The sequence below is a fragment of the Vanessa tameamea genome, chromosome 22 (assembly GCF_037043105.1).
Source record: "Vanessa tameamea isolate UH-Manoa-2023 chromosome 22, ilVanTame1 primary haplotype, whole genome shotgun sequence".
Classification (NCBI taxonomy): Eukaryota; Metazoa; Arthropoda; class Insecta; order Lepidoptera; family Nymphalidae; genus Vanessa; species Vanessa tameamea.
This window is the reverse complement of record NC_087330.1, coordinates 693,063-710,000: the sequence shown is the minus strand read 5'-3', so window position 1 is coordinate 710,000 and position 16,938 is coordinate 693,063. Positions and strand designations below refer to the sequence as shown.

Below are 16,938 nucleotides of genomic sequence, written 5' to 3'. Positions count from 1 at the left end.
TGTTGTATTATAAATAAAGAAATATTAATAAATAGCGAATCGCATGAAATACGCAAATCTAAGGTTTGTTTATCTCTATTCCTACTTCCATCGGAATAGGATATAGTTAAAATGTATTTACATATTGTCATGACGAGTATTCAATTAAAAAAAATTAAAAAAAAATGTGCATCCAATTTAGTTAATGTGTACTCTTATAAAGCCGTCACACTTTCAAATGACACGAAATATAAACACATCCGAAGCCCCTTGATGCTACGATAATCTCTGATTTGTTTACAGTCAACTTCACGTTTACATTTGATGCATTTAAGATGTTATACACGTAATATCGTGTGATTTTGAATTAACATTCAATAATTTAATATTAAAAGCCTATTTTAAAAAATATTCTACCATACAAAATTTCGTGTCTATGCTGTTGACGGTTGAGAGTTCCCTCTTCTGTAGCCAATCCAAAGCGTAAAATTAATTCATGCTTAACATAAAAATAGATTGTCATCGGAACTGAACCAACGTATAAAATTTAACTCCGTGAGATAAGGTTTGACCTAAGCAAAAAAGAAATTAAATAAAAACTATAATTGTTTTGTTTTCTTATTTTCCAAAAATTAAAAACGATATTTCATTTTACAGAAAAAAAAAATCATTTAAAGAAAATTAAAACAAGAGATTTTGCTATAATTCAATTACATGTTAAAAACTCAATGTAACTAAATATTTAATTTTGTTTCACTCGAGTTTTTCCTAGTATAGTAACTTTATACAAACTATATACTTTTAGTTAGCTATGTATCATTTTACATAAAGTAATATTCTTACCTCGGTTGAAGGTTGAGTGCAAAGGTCAATTCGTTTATTTATTAATGAAACATGCAAAGATGCAGTAAAAAAACAACCCTTTATAAAATGTACAATGTAAACACTAAATGCCCAAAGCTAAAGCGACGCTTTGTTGGATGTGCAGGGTTTCATCCGACACTAGTTCCATTATGATGTTTTCCATTTCACCGAATAAATTATAAACGCGAAAAGCTCATGACATCTCCCTGACACTTGCCCAGGTTTTAACCCCGGATCTTGTACCCCTCTTGAGATCCTCGTCTCAATCAATTTACATATTAAAGATGAACTGTGAAGTAGCCAATTTAAGTTGCTTTCGTTTTTGAACTTACAAAATTACTTTAACAAACCGGTGATGAGATTAACACTTATGTAAGTTTAGTAATAGTTGACATTATACGCAGATACTTCGACTAAATACTTCAGTAACACTTCACCACCGAATCCCCAACACGAAGCCCCACAAACAAGGCCAAGTATTTCACACACCTGAGTAACGTCGTTTTGAATGACGACAATCGATTTGCTATCTCGTTCATACATACTGAATAGTGCCGCGCGGGAGAGGGATAGACGTATGCATTTATGAAATCAAGATTTGCTTATTCGCAATGTGTGCGGGAGTCGCAAATCTTGAATGGACTTTTATCACGTTTCTTTGTCGTATAGCGAAGCCCTACAAGTTTTTTCACGTGAAGGTTGTAACACGTCCACACGTAATCTATTGAATGGAAAGCAAAGTACGGATTAGTTTGATAATAACTCGATACAAATACATATATTTACCCAATAAAAACTCTTATGTTCATTTAATTTTTTATTTCCTTTTTTTTGTTAAACAAAGCTACCATATACATATATATTTTATTTGTAAATAATGATTTTTAAGAATATCAAATATATTGAGATGAGCTACGTAAGTATTTTATCCGGACTGGTGACTCTTCTTCGCGATTATTCATGGTAGTAACGGCCTGCATATCAAGGGCATGCTCCGGCTGAGTGGAGACGACCCATCAAATATTCCACCTCGAAGAAACAATGCGATGTGTCATTGTCAACACATCGACACAGTTCCATAGTTATCTTAACCATATAATAAAAGTATCTATACATTATATTACGGATATCATTATCTCAAAATGACAATTAGTTACTTCTTAAGTCTTAACTTATATAAAAAAACTCTGTATACTATATTTCAAGATAATTTATTGCTAATCATACAGTTTTCTATGACCTATTCCTAATTTAAAATTTTAATTGATTTATGTATAATATAAATCAGACTAGAATAGTATAGAATCGAATATCAGGTAAAATAAAACTACTCGTGACCTATTTATGAACGATAGGCATTACTGTTTAACGAGTCATATTTAACGACCTTCGTTAAGCAACTGACCTAAATAGACATAATGTAAGTTACCATTTTATCAAGCTGTTCAATCGTAAACCATTAATAACCTGTACATTGAATGTGCCCCATTTATTTTATTCCACTAAATGTGAACAGGCACATTTATATTTAGAAAATAAGGATGTAATATTAAAGGGACCTAGGGGTTGCTACAATAATGTATTCATGTACTAGTCTTGATTTAAAATGAGGTAAAAACTTTAATGAATAATAAAATATTGAAACAATTTCAGCTGTTTTATATTTATTAAAAAAGAAAACTATATCGTTCTAAGATCAAGCCTAATAAAGTCTATAAAAATGTAAAAAAAATTTAAACCAAATTCTCTTTTCTTAAATATGTAACAGTATAAGCTAATTACGATGCGTTCAATGTTCACTGAAATAACCTAATAAAATTCAGTCTCGTGCAGCGACCGAATCGAGAAAAAACATTCACGTGGGACTAGACATTCCATTCGTTCATTAATTTGCGGTCGCAAGCCTGAGAGCGCTTTAGATAGTAATGATTTCTAAACAGAGTATAACGTTACATATATTTACCGAAAACTTAATAATTATAGTAAAATATTAAAAAATATATCTTTCCTTTTTTTCAATTACAGAAACGATTTCTTAATTTTTGTATCAACTCTCCTTTGATAGTTTTACAAAAATTAATATTCAAAAGCAATCTTATATTATTAATATTATGAAATTAGTTTTAAGTTGTATTTATAATTACAAGAAGCCTACAAAATAAATAAAAATATCCGTACAATGTCATTAATCAATATTAATAGAGAAAACGGGACCAATACAAATTAATTTTAACACATTATGGTCTCCCTACAAGTAAGTATATTTATATCCGAGGGACCGCCCGCGCCAGCTGTCGCGCAGACCGGCAACTTGCCGAAACGAGGCTATCTTTATCATTGAAGATAGAATTCTACTTATCTAATATATGCGATGATATTGCACTTATCAACAGCTTATCCGTTGCATTATCTTTATCTTATAAATACAAATCAACGGTTAAAGATCGATTAGTCTACGAGTGGAATTTGATTAAAAAATATCGATTTATTACAATAATATTACCGTTATCTACTAAAATATATTAGTTTTAATAACGTAGAAGATGTAACCATGTGAGAAAAGTGAAACCTAATGGAACCTCTCCAGTTGTGTTATATAACTTATTATTATTTTATTTCAAACAATCTCTCAGGCTTGTTGTCTGTGCCTTTCGTACATCTTTACTATTGTTTTTATTTACGCTATTTTTATGTGCCTGCAGGTTTGTATTTCCAGACTGCATCGCAATCTAAAATTTACAGTACTCGTACTGATATAAATACTCTAAATACTGTTCGAATAGCTTTAAAAAACTGCGAAATGGAAGAATTATAAATAAAATAAAATATTTTCTTACAGATTAAATTCGTTTAATGTATCGGGATAAGTTTTCGTACTCAAAATGGGTCAAAATAGCCTCCTTGACCTCAATCGTCGTATGAAAATGTTCTGCTGTTTAACTCTTTTTTATATTTGGAAGGAAATACAACGCACTGCTAAATCTGGACTGCACGGTGGTACATGCAGTTCGATCGTGCTTTTATGTAAAGCGACGACTTGTGACGGGATAAGGGTCCGCTTTACATGTGTAGATAATTTTAAATGTGACTATACCGAATTTCTTGAAAAATACACAAATATCGTGAAAAAATAAACTATTAAGACCATACTATATTCGAGTAGGAATTTGCGATTATAAATCGTGATTTTACAAAATCAATTAATATTATTAACCATAGGTTCGGAATGTAGATTCTACCAATAAAACCTTCGACAAGAAACTTTAAATAGAAAATTAAATATAAAATATATGATTACGACATCGATATCAATCAATGCTAACATTTCAATTTTTGAAACTAATTTACAAGACCCTGTTACAAATGTGTTACAAGTCTTTTCATTAGAAATTTCCAGTCACATGTAACGTCGTTAAAACTTACCCGTTCTATAAAGAAAACATTACAGAAACGAAATGTAAAAAGTTCTAGCTTGTGTTTCGTAAAAGATTTAAAATGTCAAGTCAACGTTGAAAGTATTGCGCGACCGTAACCGCGGCCAAGGTCGAGCAGGACTGGTTCCACGTTCTCCGTTCTCACTTATATACTAATACTAGGTAATAGTTTTCATTAGCAATTAAACTCGTTCTATTTTTTAAAATGAACAAGTACTACTATGTGGTAAGAGCTTTACTCGGTGATACGGTTTTTGTGCAAGTCCGCCTGGATAGGTACTACCCATTCATCATCAATTCTACCGCCAAACAGCAATAATTAGTATTGTTGTGTTCTGGTTTGAAGGATGAGTGAGCCAGTATAACTACAGGCACAAGAGACAACGTATTAGCTCCTAAGGTTGGTGGCGCATTGGCGATGTAAGGAATGATTAATATTTCTTACAGAGCAATTGTCTAGGAGCTATGGTAACCACTTACCATCAGGTGGTAAATTTGCCCATCTACCGACCTACCTTATAAAACAATAGATAATAGTGATATAACATGTGACTATTCATAGATATTGTTAAAAAAAATAAACTTCACCGAATAGGTAGCTAACCATCCCGACTTCGCAGTAGTACACGTCCCACGTCTTGTCATAACTTCATTTTAATAACGCAAAAACTACTTATCCAAATTTTAGAATGTACCTAAAACAGCAACTTTTATTTCCAGAAAACACAACATTAATATATTATTTATTTTGATAAGGGTATAATTACTGCGCGATAACTAAACTGAACTAAGGTTATCGCATACTTTTCCGATACTTTAAACGTTAAAATGGTAACAGTGACTTATCTAATGAGGATAGATGTGTACATATTATATACCGTCGAAAACTTTTCGGTGTACACTTTGGAGATCTATAAATCTTACTACAAAGTTAATTATGACAGCGTTCGCATGAAAAGCGCAAAACTATAGTATATTGAATCAGTCATACATCACAAATAATATAAACGTACTGCATATATAGCTTAACAACTGTAAGGTGAAAATATCGAATATTATTTTTGCCGGAATCCGAGATAGATTAAACTAATAAAAATATTATTTATAAAATTAGTAAGTCCTGAAATATCTTATAAAGAAAAGGTTAACAATTTTCTCATTAAAATAACCTTCATTTTTTTTTATAAATACCTACCTACCAATTGAACATGATACACGATGTAATCTATAAGATTATATGATAAATAAAACAGACATTATCTTTCATTCATTAGATTAGGTAAATAAATCGCATTTACATTGTCCGCAAATAAAGTTTCGTTAATCCGCTAAATCAAGCGAAGGACGCCATTTTGTGTACACGTGTGATGCAACCAAACTTTACACTAATTATTATTAACTCTATTCATGTCTAGCCAGTAGCTGTGTTCGGTTAAAATGCTGTAGCCAGTAACAATGACGTACTATTATAGAACATCTGTTGCACTTAATTTTTTTTTATTTACCAAGACAGTAAATAGCAACGGAATTCTGACCCAGGCTACAAATAAATATGTAAAGCTATTTTTAAAGCAGGTAGTAGGTAGGTAGGTCGGTACATTTTAGAAGAGTGGGTAGAAATATGTTAAACGAAATCCTATTACGTCATTCTTCTTTGTTCCTGAAATTTACGAATAGCGCAGAATCTTTCAGCAAGTCTTAATCTTATTCATCAACACCCAAAATACTTTAAACATTTCGCATAATTTTGCTATTTGTGCGTGAAATGTCGACAATCGACATCAAATATAAAAATGCGCCTAATTTAATTGAATATTACTTTTCTGAGACTTAAATGAATCTCATTGTTATAAAGCGTGGGTATACAGCTAATCGTATCGCGCTTACAATTAAACTATTATACCTGTAAGTCTTCCACTTTTCCTAGAACATTCCACTACGTAACGGCAGCGCTTCGCTTTGTTAATGGAATCTAGTATTAATATATATGTACTGTTATAACTAACATCAACATATAGGTCTAAATATTTTATAACAATTGTTTTGTTAATTACATGTATTTACAAAACAATTTTTATCAATAGATTTTTTTTTATTTCATTGAATTTCTTTCTCCATAGACTTGGGTTTAGAATTCCCTTTATATTACAATATTTTTTTATCTCTTGTCCATTACATTCTAATTTCAAATTTAATATAAATAAGCATATAAATAAAGTTGTAGGTGTGAGTTTATAATAATTTATAGCCAATGCAATTTTAAAAATCATAAAAGTATATACAATTTACGGAAAATTTACAATATGTTAAGTACCTAAATATACGTAAAAATGCAAGTGATAGAATTTTTATTTTTTTTTATTTAGATTAAAACAAAATTAAACAAAAACAACATTGTCACTATTTATTTTTGAAATCAAGTAGAGAACCGACGATATTTATTCAAATGTTTCAGTGAATTATGATATGCGTCTGATTAATGATAAAACCAAAACCGACAAAGTTACTTTATAATTTACCACGACCTCGCTATCCGCGTAAGTGTGACATTTAGAGTGCGAATCTATGATGAAGTCAGCCTTAAGGTTATACAAAAAACGAATTCCGAATCCACTATCATTCCTATTAAATGGAAACAATGTCGTACATAGAATTAGATGGATTATATTTACGGATATGTAAGCATGGTTTTTATTTCAAAACTAGCCTAATCGTCGCGTTAGCAAACCGAAAAGAAATGATTTACATACAAAGCTGTCGGATGTCGATGTAAAAAAGATTTCATTTTTTTGGACATCATTCAAGAACTATTTATGTACTTGTATATTTCATTTCAATAGTTATTGTGTTACCAATTTTTCTTTGTGTTGGCATGGGCAATGAGCATAGCCAGGTAGCTGGTAAAGAATTATTACATGCAAATCCAATCGATCAACTTAACTTATTTCGTAATACCAGCTAATAAATCTTTTAATAGAGAGATAAGACCTTTATCAGCACTCTCGCCACATTACAGATAAATTTTGCACGAATAAATAATAAATAAAAAAGAATAAATCTAAAAATCGCAGTGACAGGTTAGGATTATTTTCAAAGTATTTTCTTGGTCTGCATTTCTCTTCCCCAATAAAATCGTGTCTACACCAATTTGTGTCGGACTCTGTCAATATACGAATGAGGGCGACACATACAAATAATAGAAGAACACTATAATCGCAGACGCGGGCGCTTGCTACACCACGGCCCTTTCTACGGGCTACTTTTGATGAACTGTGACCGGTGAATGTCAATTATACGCCTGAAGCACCACTCATTACCGTATCGGTTGCTTTGCACAATCACAATAGTATTCAAATTAAAGCTTTATTCGTTTGTTTTGCAGATTCTATCAAAACTTTAAAATTACTTAACCTATATCGGTTTAGTAATTTTAAAGTTCATAGAAATTAATTTATTTTGAAAAATAAAGTAGAATTACTTAAAAATCGCGACCGGTCATATATTTCCACGACCAGATAAGTCGCATTTGCTTAATACTCATACTCTATTTATATTTGCTAATATATCAATATTTAAAAAAAACGATCAAAATCAAAGTATGAAGTATATATCCAAGTAGTTTGCATGCACTTTTAAATCAACATATTACATACTACGCTACCAACGGTTCGTAATGTAGATTCTTCCGAAGAGAACCGACAAGACTGTAGTCATTGAGTAAGTCCCTTTGCATGACGGGTAGCTAGTTAATTATAACGAGTAATAATTGATATTTATATATAATATAGTTTGTGTGCGTCATTGCGTATATGAGAGGGCGGAACACAAACGGTGTACCTTTGTCCTTAGACCACACAGCTGGAACTAATCCAAATAACGAACGTGGGTTTTTCAGTTTTATTTCTTTTGCATTTATAATTTCTTCAATCTTACAATGTATTAAAATTCATTCCAGAAAGAACAACATAAAAAAGTCACGGATCTTCTTTTTTTTGGAAATAAATTTCATTTACATATATGTATGAAACAATTATGACGCAGTATTTAATTTACAAGATAATGTCCGCAAAACATCGTTATTATATAATACCTACTGTAATATAGTGCTATTATTTTTATCATATTTTCTTTAGTTGTACATAATTATGGGTAATCTCTATTCATAAAAACCCACTTCAAGAGCCGCATTTAATTATCAGAATAGTAAATTACTTACGTCATTGTATATTGCAATTTGGCAAAGTAAAACTACACTTGTTATGTACGGAATTCTTTTAAATAGGTAACATGTATTTAAAGAATATTAAACAAAGTTACCTTTCAACAAATATTGGCATCTATTGTTATTACATACTTTATTACTTTTTATAAAAATAATTAAAATAACTTAACAGTCGCACTTTCGCCGATAATGACAATAATAATAACTCATTATACAAATTATTTAAAGTACTTACTTTAAGATTACAGGCGCAGACTAAAAATTTACTGAAGATATAAATCAAAAATTGACAACCTCTTAATATTATTTTCATGGTAACATGTTCAATGAAAAAAAATGTAGGATTTTCATAAATAGCTAAAGTCACCGAACTTTCTGGCGATACACATCAGTGGCACAATTGAAAAAAAATACATTAAACTCAGAAATTAAAACCTATAAAAATCTTGTTTAATAAAAATTACATTAACCGGTATAATACATACGCTATGAGAAAATTATTTAATTGAATATTACTCAGCCTGTTTTTACATTCCCCTAAATATGTCCTGACTGTAGATCATTTCATTCTTTTTCACGAACGAAATCATGGTAATGCAGCGAAGTAAGAATGTACGCAAGCGGAGACACGACGCGTTTCCGAGCACTTTCGCCGTTCGGCATCCGTCGGCCTCCCTCGATCCCCCAGCTGACTGGGCTAACTGAACGAGCGAGACAGTACTCAAGATCGCTCTAGGGCGAGAAAGGGACAGCGAACCGCGCAACTCCGAGAGCCGCCATTTATTTCTTTCTAGTGCTCGGCTCGGACGTAGTCACTGCGTTTTGTATTTTCGCGAGAGTATAATCGTTTTATATGTGAAAATTGTATATTAAGTTATCTACAGTTATTACTATATTCGTACTTTATGTTTGTGAATACCTACAATGAAAACTGGTGTGTGTAACGTATGATATGTGACGTGTAAAACGCAAGTATGTCTGGCGTTTTCACATCTGTTGTCAACACTAAATAACGTGGATTATGCAAGTTGGATTGAGATGTGGACGAGTATTAGGTAAATGTCGTGTTTAATATGTTCTGAATATGTTCTGTGATAAATGTCATGTGAAATAGTTACAAAACGGGACAACTTTATAACTATATCGTTGAAGGTAGGTAGCAGCAGGTAGTAGATATTACAATAAATGTCTGAGTATAAACGTATTGTCTCGCGCGATTCAATTCATTAATGACTAAACGGTAACAATGAATGTATATTAACAAATAATGATTGTTCTAGAATATTTAGGAATATTATTTTTTTCCAAAGCTTATTTACCATTGTAGTTGTGAGTACTCTTAAATTAATTTGCATCTATCATAATTTAATTTAAGTAAACATCTTTGTACATTTGTCAATTCATACTAAAAAGCATTTAATTAGCAATACTTAATTAAGGAGTTTTTATTTAATTCTACAAAGTTAAAACTTTAGTTAAAAAATTTAAATAACAATAGTCTAGCTAACTTTTTTCAACAAATAAAATATTAAAAGTTACAAAATATATTTGACTGACAAACAATGAATACCAAAATATATAAATATATTTCAAGTTAGATTAATATTCAAGGTTTTTATCTGATAATGTTGTTTAACTGCTCGCTACAATTCAGTTACTATTGTTTAATAACTGAAATATGGTCAATAACACACAATAAATAACAAGATAAGAACAATAATGAATAATGAATAATTTAAATATAAATTAAGCTGTAAAATGTGTCATAAAATAGTTTTCTTGATTTTAATTTTAATCATTAATGTTATATGTAATTGAATTCTAGACAAAAATATTTTTTAAATACATTAAATCTTTTAAGGGGGCAGCTACAATTGCACATATTAGGGTTCAAAATTAGAAAAACTCATTGTAATTATACTTCTTACACAAACAAATATAGTGCATAAGCAAACAAAGATTCTATATATGTAACATAATAATAAACTTTTAAATAATATTTTAACAAAACATAGAATTAGGTACATACTGTAGTAATAAAACCAATTCCATTTGAAAGTGACAAGCCAAGGCACTAAAGTATATATATTTTTTTCTCTTTCCAGTCAATAAGACTATGAGGGTTGTAAAATAATGCAGTGGCTGCACAAAATATTGACGCTGGCAATAATTTGCGCAGCTGTGGAGGCAGAGGAGTGTCCCTCTACTTGCATATGCACACCGGGTCGCTTGGCGTGCTCCGGCGCCACTATACCGAACAACAAACTCACGCGAGCCGTCCTAGGGAACTATGGACCTGAACTCCAAGAGATAATTTGGACGAACTCAAATATAACCTCTATAGAAATAAATGTGTTTGACGGGCTACATAATATTGAATACATCGATTTAAGCAGAAACGAATTAAAGAGAACTGAACATGGACTGTTCGCGAGACTGAATCGCTTAAAACATTTAAACCTGTCCAGAAACCAAATCGACGATATACCTAGATTCACATTCGCAGATCTGGATCATCTGGAGGTTCTAGATGTGTCTCATAATAGACTTCAAGCTATACCATTCCAGGTCTTTGGGCCGATGATAAGATTGCAATATTTGGATATATCTTATAATAAAATAGCAACTTTCTTAGATTACTACTTTAAACCCAATCGCCAATTAAAAACACTGTTCCTAAACAATAATAGCCTAGTCAAAATTACATCTAACGCTCTAGTCAATCTTAAGGAATTGGAGACGCTCGATATATCTAGCAACAAATTAGATTATATACCTAAAGCTATATTTGATAATTTAGAACAGCTGAGAGATCTAAACCTAAGTTACAACAATTTTCAAAACATATCACTAGATGCTTTTAAAAATCTCAATAAATTAAAATCACTTGATATGGGTGGAAATAGACTGAAAGCCTTGCCCTCGATGCTCTTCCAACATAACGAAAATTTGTTAACGCTCTACCTCGACCATACCGAAATTACTGTTTTACAGAACACTAATTTAAAAGGATTACACAATCTGCAGCGACTTTATATAAGAAACAACTTGATGTTACGTGAAATAGAACCTTTTGCATTACAAGACACACCATCTGTGACGCATTTGGACATCAGTGCGAATGGATTAACATATTTGCCCCAGTCGTTAAAACTGTTAGTTAATTTACAAGAGTTAAGAATAGGCAATAACCCGTGGGCCTGCGATTGTCGAATGGCATGGTTCGTCAACTGGATAGAGGCTAGAAAGGAAATAGTAAAGTCAGATTTAAGTTGTAGGTTAACATATCCTAATGACATGTTGATGATTTTAAACAATACTAATTGTCAGGCTCCGCATCTCATCAAAAGCAGTCCTTTGACACTGCACAGGCTACAAACAGATGCCTTATTGGTGTGCAAGTTCGGAGGTAATCCGGCGCCTTCTATAACGTGGATCACTCCAACGAGAAATGTATACCATTGGAATCCAGAACCGTCATTACCGGACATATTTTACAAACATGGTATCGCCCATGATCAGTATTATCGCCCAATTGACTACAGTAAATCACGAGTCAAACTACGCGACGATGGATCTCTATTCATAACAGACATTCATAGAGAGGACAGTGGAACATATGTATGCGTGGCGTCTAATCCTTCGGCCAATGTAACCACGGAAGTTGTCCTAAATATAGATCCTATGACAATGTTTGAAATCAAAATCTATAGTTTGATATGTGGAGCATTATGTGCAGCTGGTTTTCTGGGCCTCACTTTGCTTGTGCAAGGCTTGCGTTACATATTCTACAGGTTAGTAAACTATTTACTTCCGTTAAAAGATTTTTAGTTTTATTTCTATAGAAAAAATCAATAAGTGACAATTGTTTTCAGGTTTCGTCTACTGGAGACTTGCTGCAGTTGTTGTACATGTGTCAGTCGTGACGCCCCGCGTACGAGACAAATATACTGTATGTTGGACAATATCGAGCAGTACAAAAGGCTGCAGTTAGAAAAACTTAGAGAAAATTACGCAGTTCAAGTAAGTCGTATGGAAATTAATTTAAATTCAGTATATTTCTGGCGATAAAACATCTTATTGACTTTTCTTTTTACAACAAGGTTCATCGAATTAAAGAGAACTGCACTCAGCAAATGGAGTGGATTCAAAGTAGCTACTCGTCACAAGCGGCACACTTACGCAATATCAGAGACATAGGCACGAATCATTTGACCGCTATGAAAGATCAATATTACGATCAGGTAAATGCTCTCTATATATTATAACGTCGTCAATACTTTAATAATAAGTTAAATGTCGCATCGAAACGGTTCATGAATTTCAGATAAATAAACATTTATCCTTGTGCTGTCTACACAGGTGAAACGCGTCCGCGAATACTCCACGTCGCAGTTGAATTGGGTTCGAGAAAATTATGTGTTTCAACGAAATAAAATAAGAAAATTTAGCGCCCATCAGATACTGAGACTGCGCGAATCCTACAAATACCAGCAGCAGACCCTCAACAAGGTGCTCGAAAACCTGCCCAGCCTGTACTTCGAGAACTGCCGCAGCGGCTCGTGCGGGCGCAGCGACTCGATGGCCTTCGACCCCGACGTCGAGGTCATCGACATGTACCTCAAGACGAAGATCGAGATGCTGGCCAAGCTGCCCAACCCGCTCCCGGACGACGAGAGCCGCGTGTCCGTGTACTACACGCCCACCGAGCGCTCCGCCAACTCGCGCCGCGCGTCGCCCGTGACCGTGCCCGACGGCGTGCACATCAACATGATCGAGCGCAGCGGCCCGCCGCGCCTGCTGGCCATGATCCGCCCGCTGCCGCCGCCCGCCACGCCGTCGGGCTCGCGCAAGGCGTGCGAGCCGCTGCTGGCCGCCAGCGCCAGCTCGCCCGAGCTGAGCCGCGCCGACGAGGGCGGCGCGCGCGTGCTGCTGGCCGTGGAGGTGGCGGAGCGCTGCGGCCGCTGCGAGCCGCTGTAGTCCCGGCTGGCGACGCGCGTGTTCCGCGTCTACGCGCTGCGTCCCGGCCGCTGGCGCCCGTGCTACGTGTAGCGCTACGAGTGCCGCTACGAGTGGCGCCCCGGAGCCCGAGTGAGCTGTGATAGTCTAGTTTCCGAAGACGAGTGTACGTTTAGCGAAGGTTAAGTTTCTCCTAGTGTGTAGGTCGAAGGGACGTCGTCTCGTGCGAGTGAGTATCTATCTTGTAAATATCCGTTCGTTTCGATCGTTTTTTTCCATTTTGATGTATTTAGGATAAACTCTTAGAGCATTATGCATTTTGTATTCGTTCGACCTAAAACGTAGTTTAGCGTTAGAGCGAGGTGTGAGGAAGTTGTTACTGTCATTGTTGTAATTGTCGCCCCGCGCCCGTGCGTCCGTAGCGAACCTGCGCGCGAGTCACGATCGAACCTAACTACTATTTATACTGTCTCTATTACATTTATATTTTGTGACACCGTCGTATCGAAGTCTTGCAGTGATATGCCAAATACTACATACAACAATGATTATATTGTATATCGTTTCTTAAAATAAATTATACAAGTATTGTTGAAATTTTCTAAATATTATTAATGAGAATAAGTAAATCACGAAGAATAAATTATTTTTCAATGTATTTTCTTTTGTTTCATTTACTACTGAAGATAATATGCAAAGACTTCATAAAAAAAAAACATGCATGTCAGTAAATTCTAGCACATGAGTTGGAATAGTTTACTACTTTTCTTAAAGAATGAATACTTCATTGAAATAAACAAGCCTTTATTTTGGTACTTTAGAGAAAAAAAAAAATATAATTTAACAATTATAAATATATGACTGACATGAAAACTGTGAATGTTTGTTTTTATATCATGAGAAACATAAGACTTCAAATAATTTAAATTAATATTCAATAATTGATATTAACTGTTTCACATCATTTTGTAAATCACAATTAATCGAACACTCACATATGCCTTTAATAAGCATCATACATGAATGTATAGGTTACTTTAATAAATTAAATAGTTTATATTTAATAATGTATCACACTGTTTCAATGCAGGTTGCATTAGACGAGTGTAGTCAATTTCTTTCCAAATCTGTTCGGAAGGAGAGGCCTTAGTCCAGGAGTTGGACATAAAGGCTGTTACTAATAACATAAATATAACTTATATTTAAAAAAAAGTACTGTAAAATATTTAAAATAGAGATATTTTCATTATAAAATCATATAATTAATATATAAATTAACACCATTAAAAAATGCTTTGTGAACGTTGAATAAAAAGCTAAAAGTTTTCGAGAGTTAAACTAAAAAATATTACATGTATTTTATTAAAATAAAAATATTAACAGAAATTATACAAAATGCGAGTAACGTTCGCATAAACATCGCATCGCGAAGGTTAGAGTTCGCATCGCATATGTACGGATGACGCTTTATTAGAAATTATCTCATCCTAATTAAAGGAGGTTAGCTCGTCTGTAGATTATTAACAAACGACATCCTAACATATTGCACTAGTACTTATATAACCAGCTTCACTTGCGGAACGTTTATCTATATGTAGATAGGTATTAGGCCATTTGAAGCGCCACGTACTTTTAATCCCAATAATACCATATTTCTTCGACTTTACGTGCTTAAAATTTGCGCTTTGAATATTGCTTACCCAATAAAATCAATATATTGAAAAATCCTTTCTTAGTGTACCTCGACATTAAAAAATGTAGTATTACTTCGAATTTTAATTCTCAATTAAACTATACTTTACTCGAGTAGGTTTTTTTGAATCAACACTTTACGATTCCAAAACTTTGTAAGCTACCACCGGTTTAAAATGTAGATTCTAACGAAAAGGAACCCAATGGTAACGCTTTTTCATCAATTAAAAAATATATATATAACAATCATATACAATTATATTTATGTATCCTTCGTGAAGAACAACGAGTGCTAAATCAAAGACTTACTAATCGCGCCAGATCGCGAACGAATCTGAATGAAATTTGGCACAGAGATTGATAATAGTTTAATAGTTTGTATAACCACATAGGTTACTTTTTACCCCCATATGATTTGATTCCCCCTATGGGGAAAAATATGACTAACAACTCTTCTCTCTCTCACACAAATCTCGTCTCTTCACACAAATTTACATCAATATGTTCAAAGCTGTGCGCTGGTAGTCGTTGCATGTAATATTTATATGCCATTGTCGTTAATGAATAATATAAAGAAATGATACATGCAAAAGTTCGAGTTTTAGATATTTTTCAATCGCAGTCAGTTTTGTACAACAGTATCTTCTATACACATATTTATGTGTAGTTAGATAATACATGCGAATTTTGTGTGTTTGGATGATCGTTTTTAATTGCGCTACAGGATAGATGCTATCATTATTCATTAAAACATAACTAAACTTTAATTGCGAAGCGAAGTGTAAGGGTAAAACTTAGTCGAATCTAACACTTTTATTCACTAAAGGCTGCCTATATAAATTTCACATTTAGCATTAGCAGCCTGTAAATTTTCCCACTGCTGGGCTAAAGGCCTCCTCTCCCTTTGAGGAGAAGGTTTGGAGCATATTCCACCACGCTGCTCCAATACGGGTTGGCGGAATAAATTTCACATATTACATCGTTTTTGATATTTCAAACCGACACCGAACTCCCGCTTGTCAAAAATCCGTAAAATATTCTCCATTACTCGGTCACTATTTGCCTTTCGTTCATAACAAAAAACAGCCGATTTAATTGAATACATTACACTACGTATAACTACGTATTACTATTATAGCTTGGGATAGAAATGTCATATGTACATCCCCGGCTAATATTATTAAAAAAAAAATGTATGTGCCATTATGGAGCATTGTGTTCTTGGGACCAATTCATTTACTGATTACGTTATATCAATTAAGATCAGTTAATTATTACTAATTCACGGGATCATGAATAATTGAGGTGAGAGCTGTCATAGTTTACATTAAAAATGCCGTTATAATGTCGATATTTGTAATTTATCGCCACAAATGCCAATATCTGAATGCCACGCCACGCCTACATTAATAATAGTTTTACGATTATAGGTTCCATTAACGACTCATAGGACTTTTAGTTAACTATTAACAAAAATTCGTTAATAATATCTATCGCTTCGTTAAATTGTACTTTTTTATATTCAAAATTTACGTCATATTCTTTGTATGACGAAATATACTATCTCTAAACAGCTGTGACATTAACATACATAAAGCAATGGAGAAATTTTAATTACATTTTTGCAGTCGTGATTTGATCAAAAGTCTTTAAGTATATTAGTATTTATGTACATATCTATTGAATAAATCTTTCGTTATATAACGTAAGTTAGCACTAAGAGAAGATTTTCAATAAGTTTAGTCTTTTCATCAAATACATATATTAGTGTTCAGGCATCTGTTTATG

The 16,938-nt window shown here is 33.2% G+C and overlaps 2 protein-coding genes across 6 annotated transcripts in view; one reads left to right on the top strand and one right to left on the bottom strand.

The window, feature by feature from the left end:
• LOC113402286 (cytokine-like nuclear factor N-PAC) overlaps positions 1-16,938 on the bottom strand; it is a 59,753-nt gene that overhangs the window by 29,431 nt on the left and 13,384 nt on the right. The window lies entirely within an intron of this gene.
• LOC113402283 (leucine-rich repeat neuronal protein 1) lies at positions 9,272-14,116 on the top strand. Of its 3 annotated transcripts, none has more exons than XM_064218495.1 (5): positions 9,272-9,554; positions 10,605-12,293; positions 12,375-12,522; positions 12,603-12,750; positions 12,860-14,116. In XM_064218495.1, the coding sequence occupies exons 2-5, from the start codon at positions 10,633-10,635 to the stop codon at positions 13,477-13,479; spliced, it is 2,577 nt and encodes an 858-aa protein (XP_064074565.1). In that variant the 5' UTR covers positions 9,272-9,554; positions 10,605-10,632; the 3' UTR covers positions 13,480-14,116. The 3 variants fall into 3 exon arrangements, with proteins under 3 accessions (XP_064074565.1, XP_064074564.1, XP_026498268.2); XM_064218494.1 differs by having other exon boundaries at positions 9,272-9,651; XM_026642483.2 differs by having other exon boundaries at positions 9,273-9,651; positions 12,603-12,743; positions 12,862-14,116.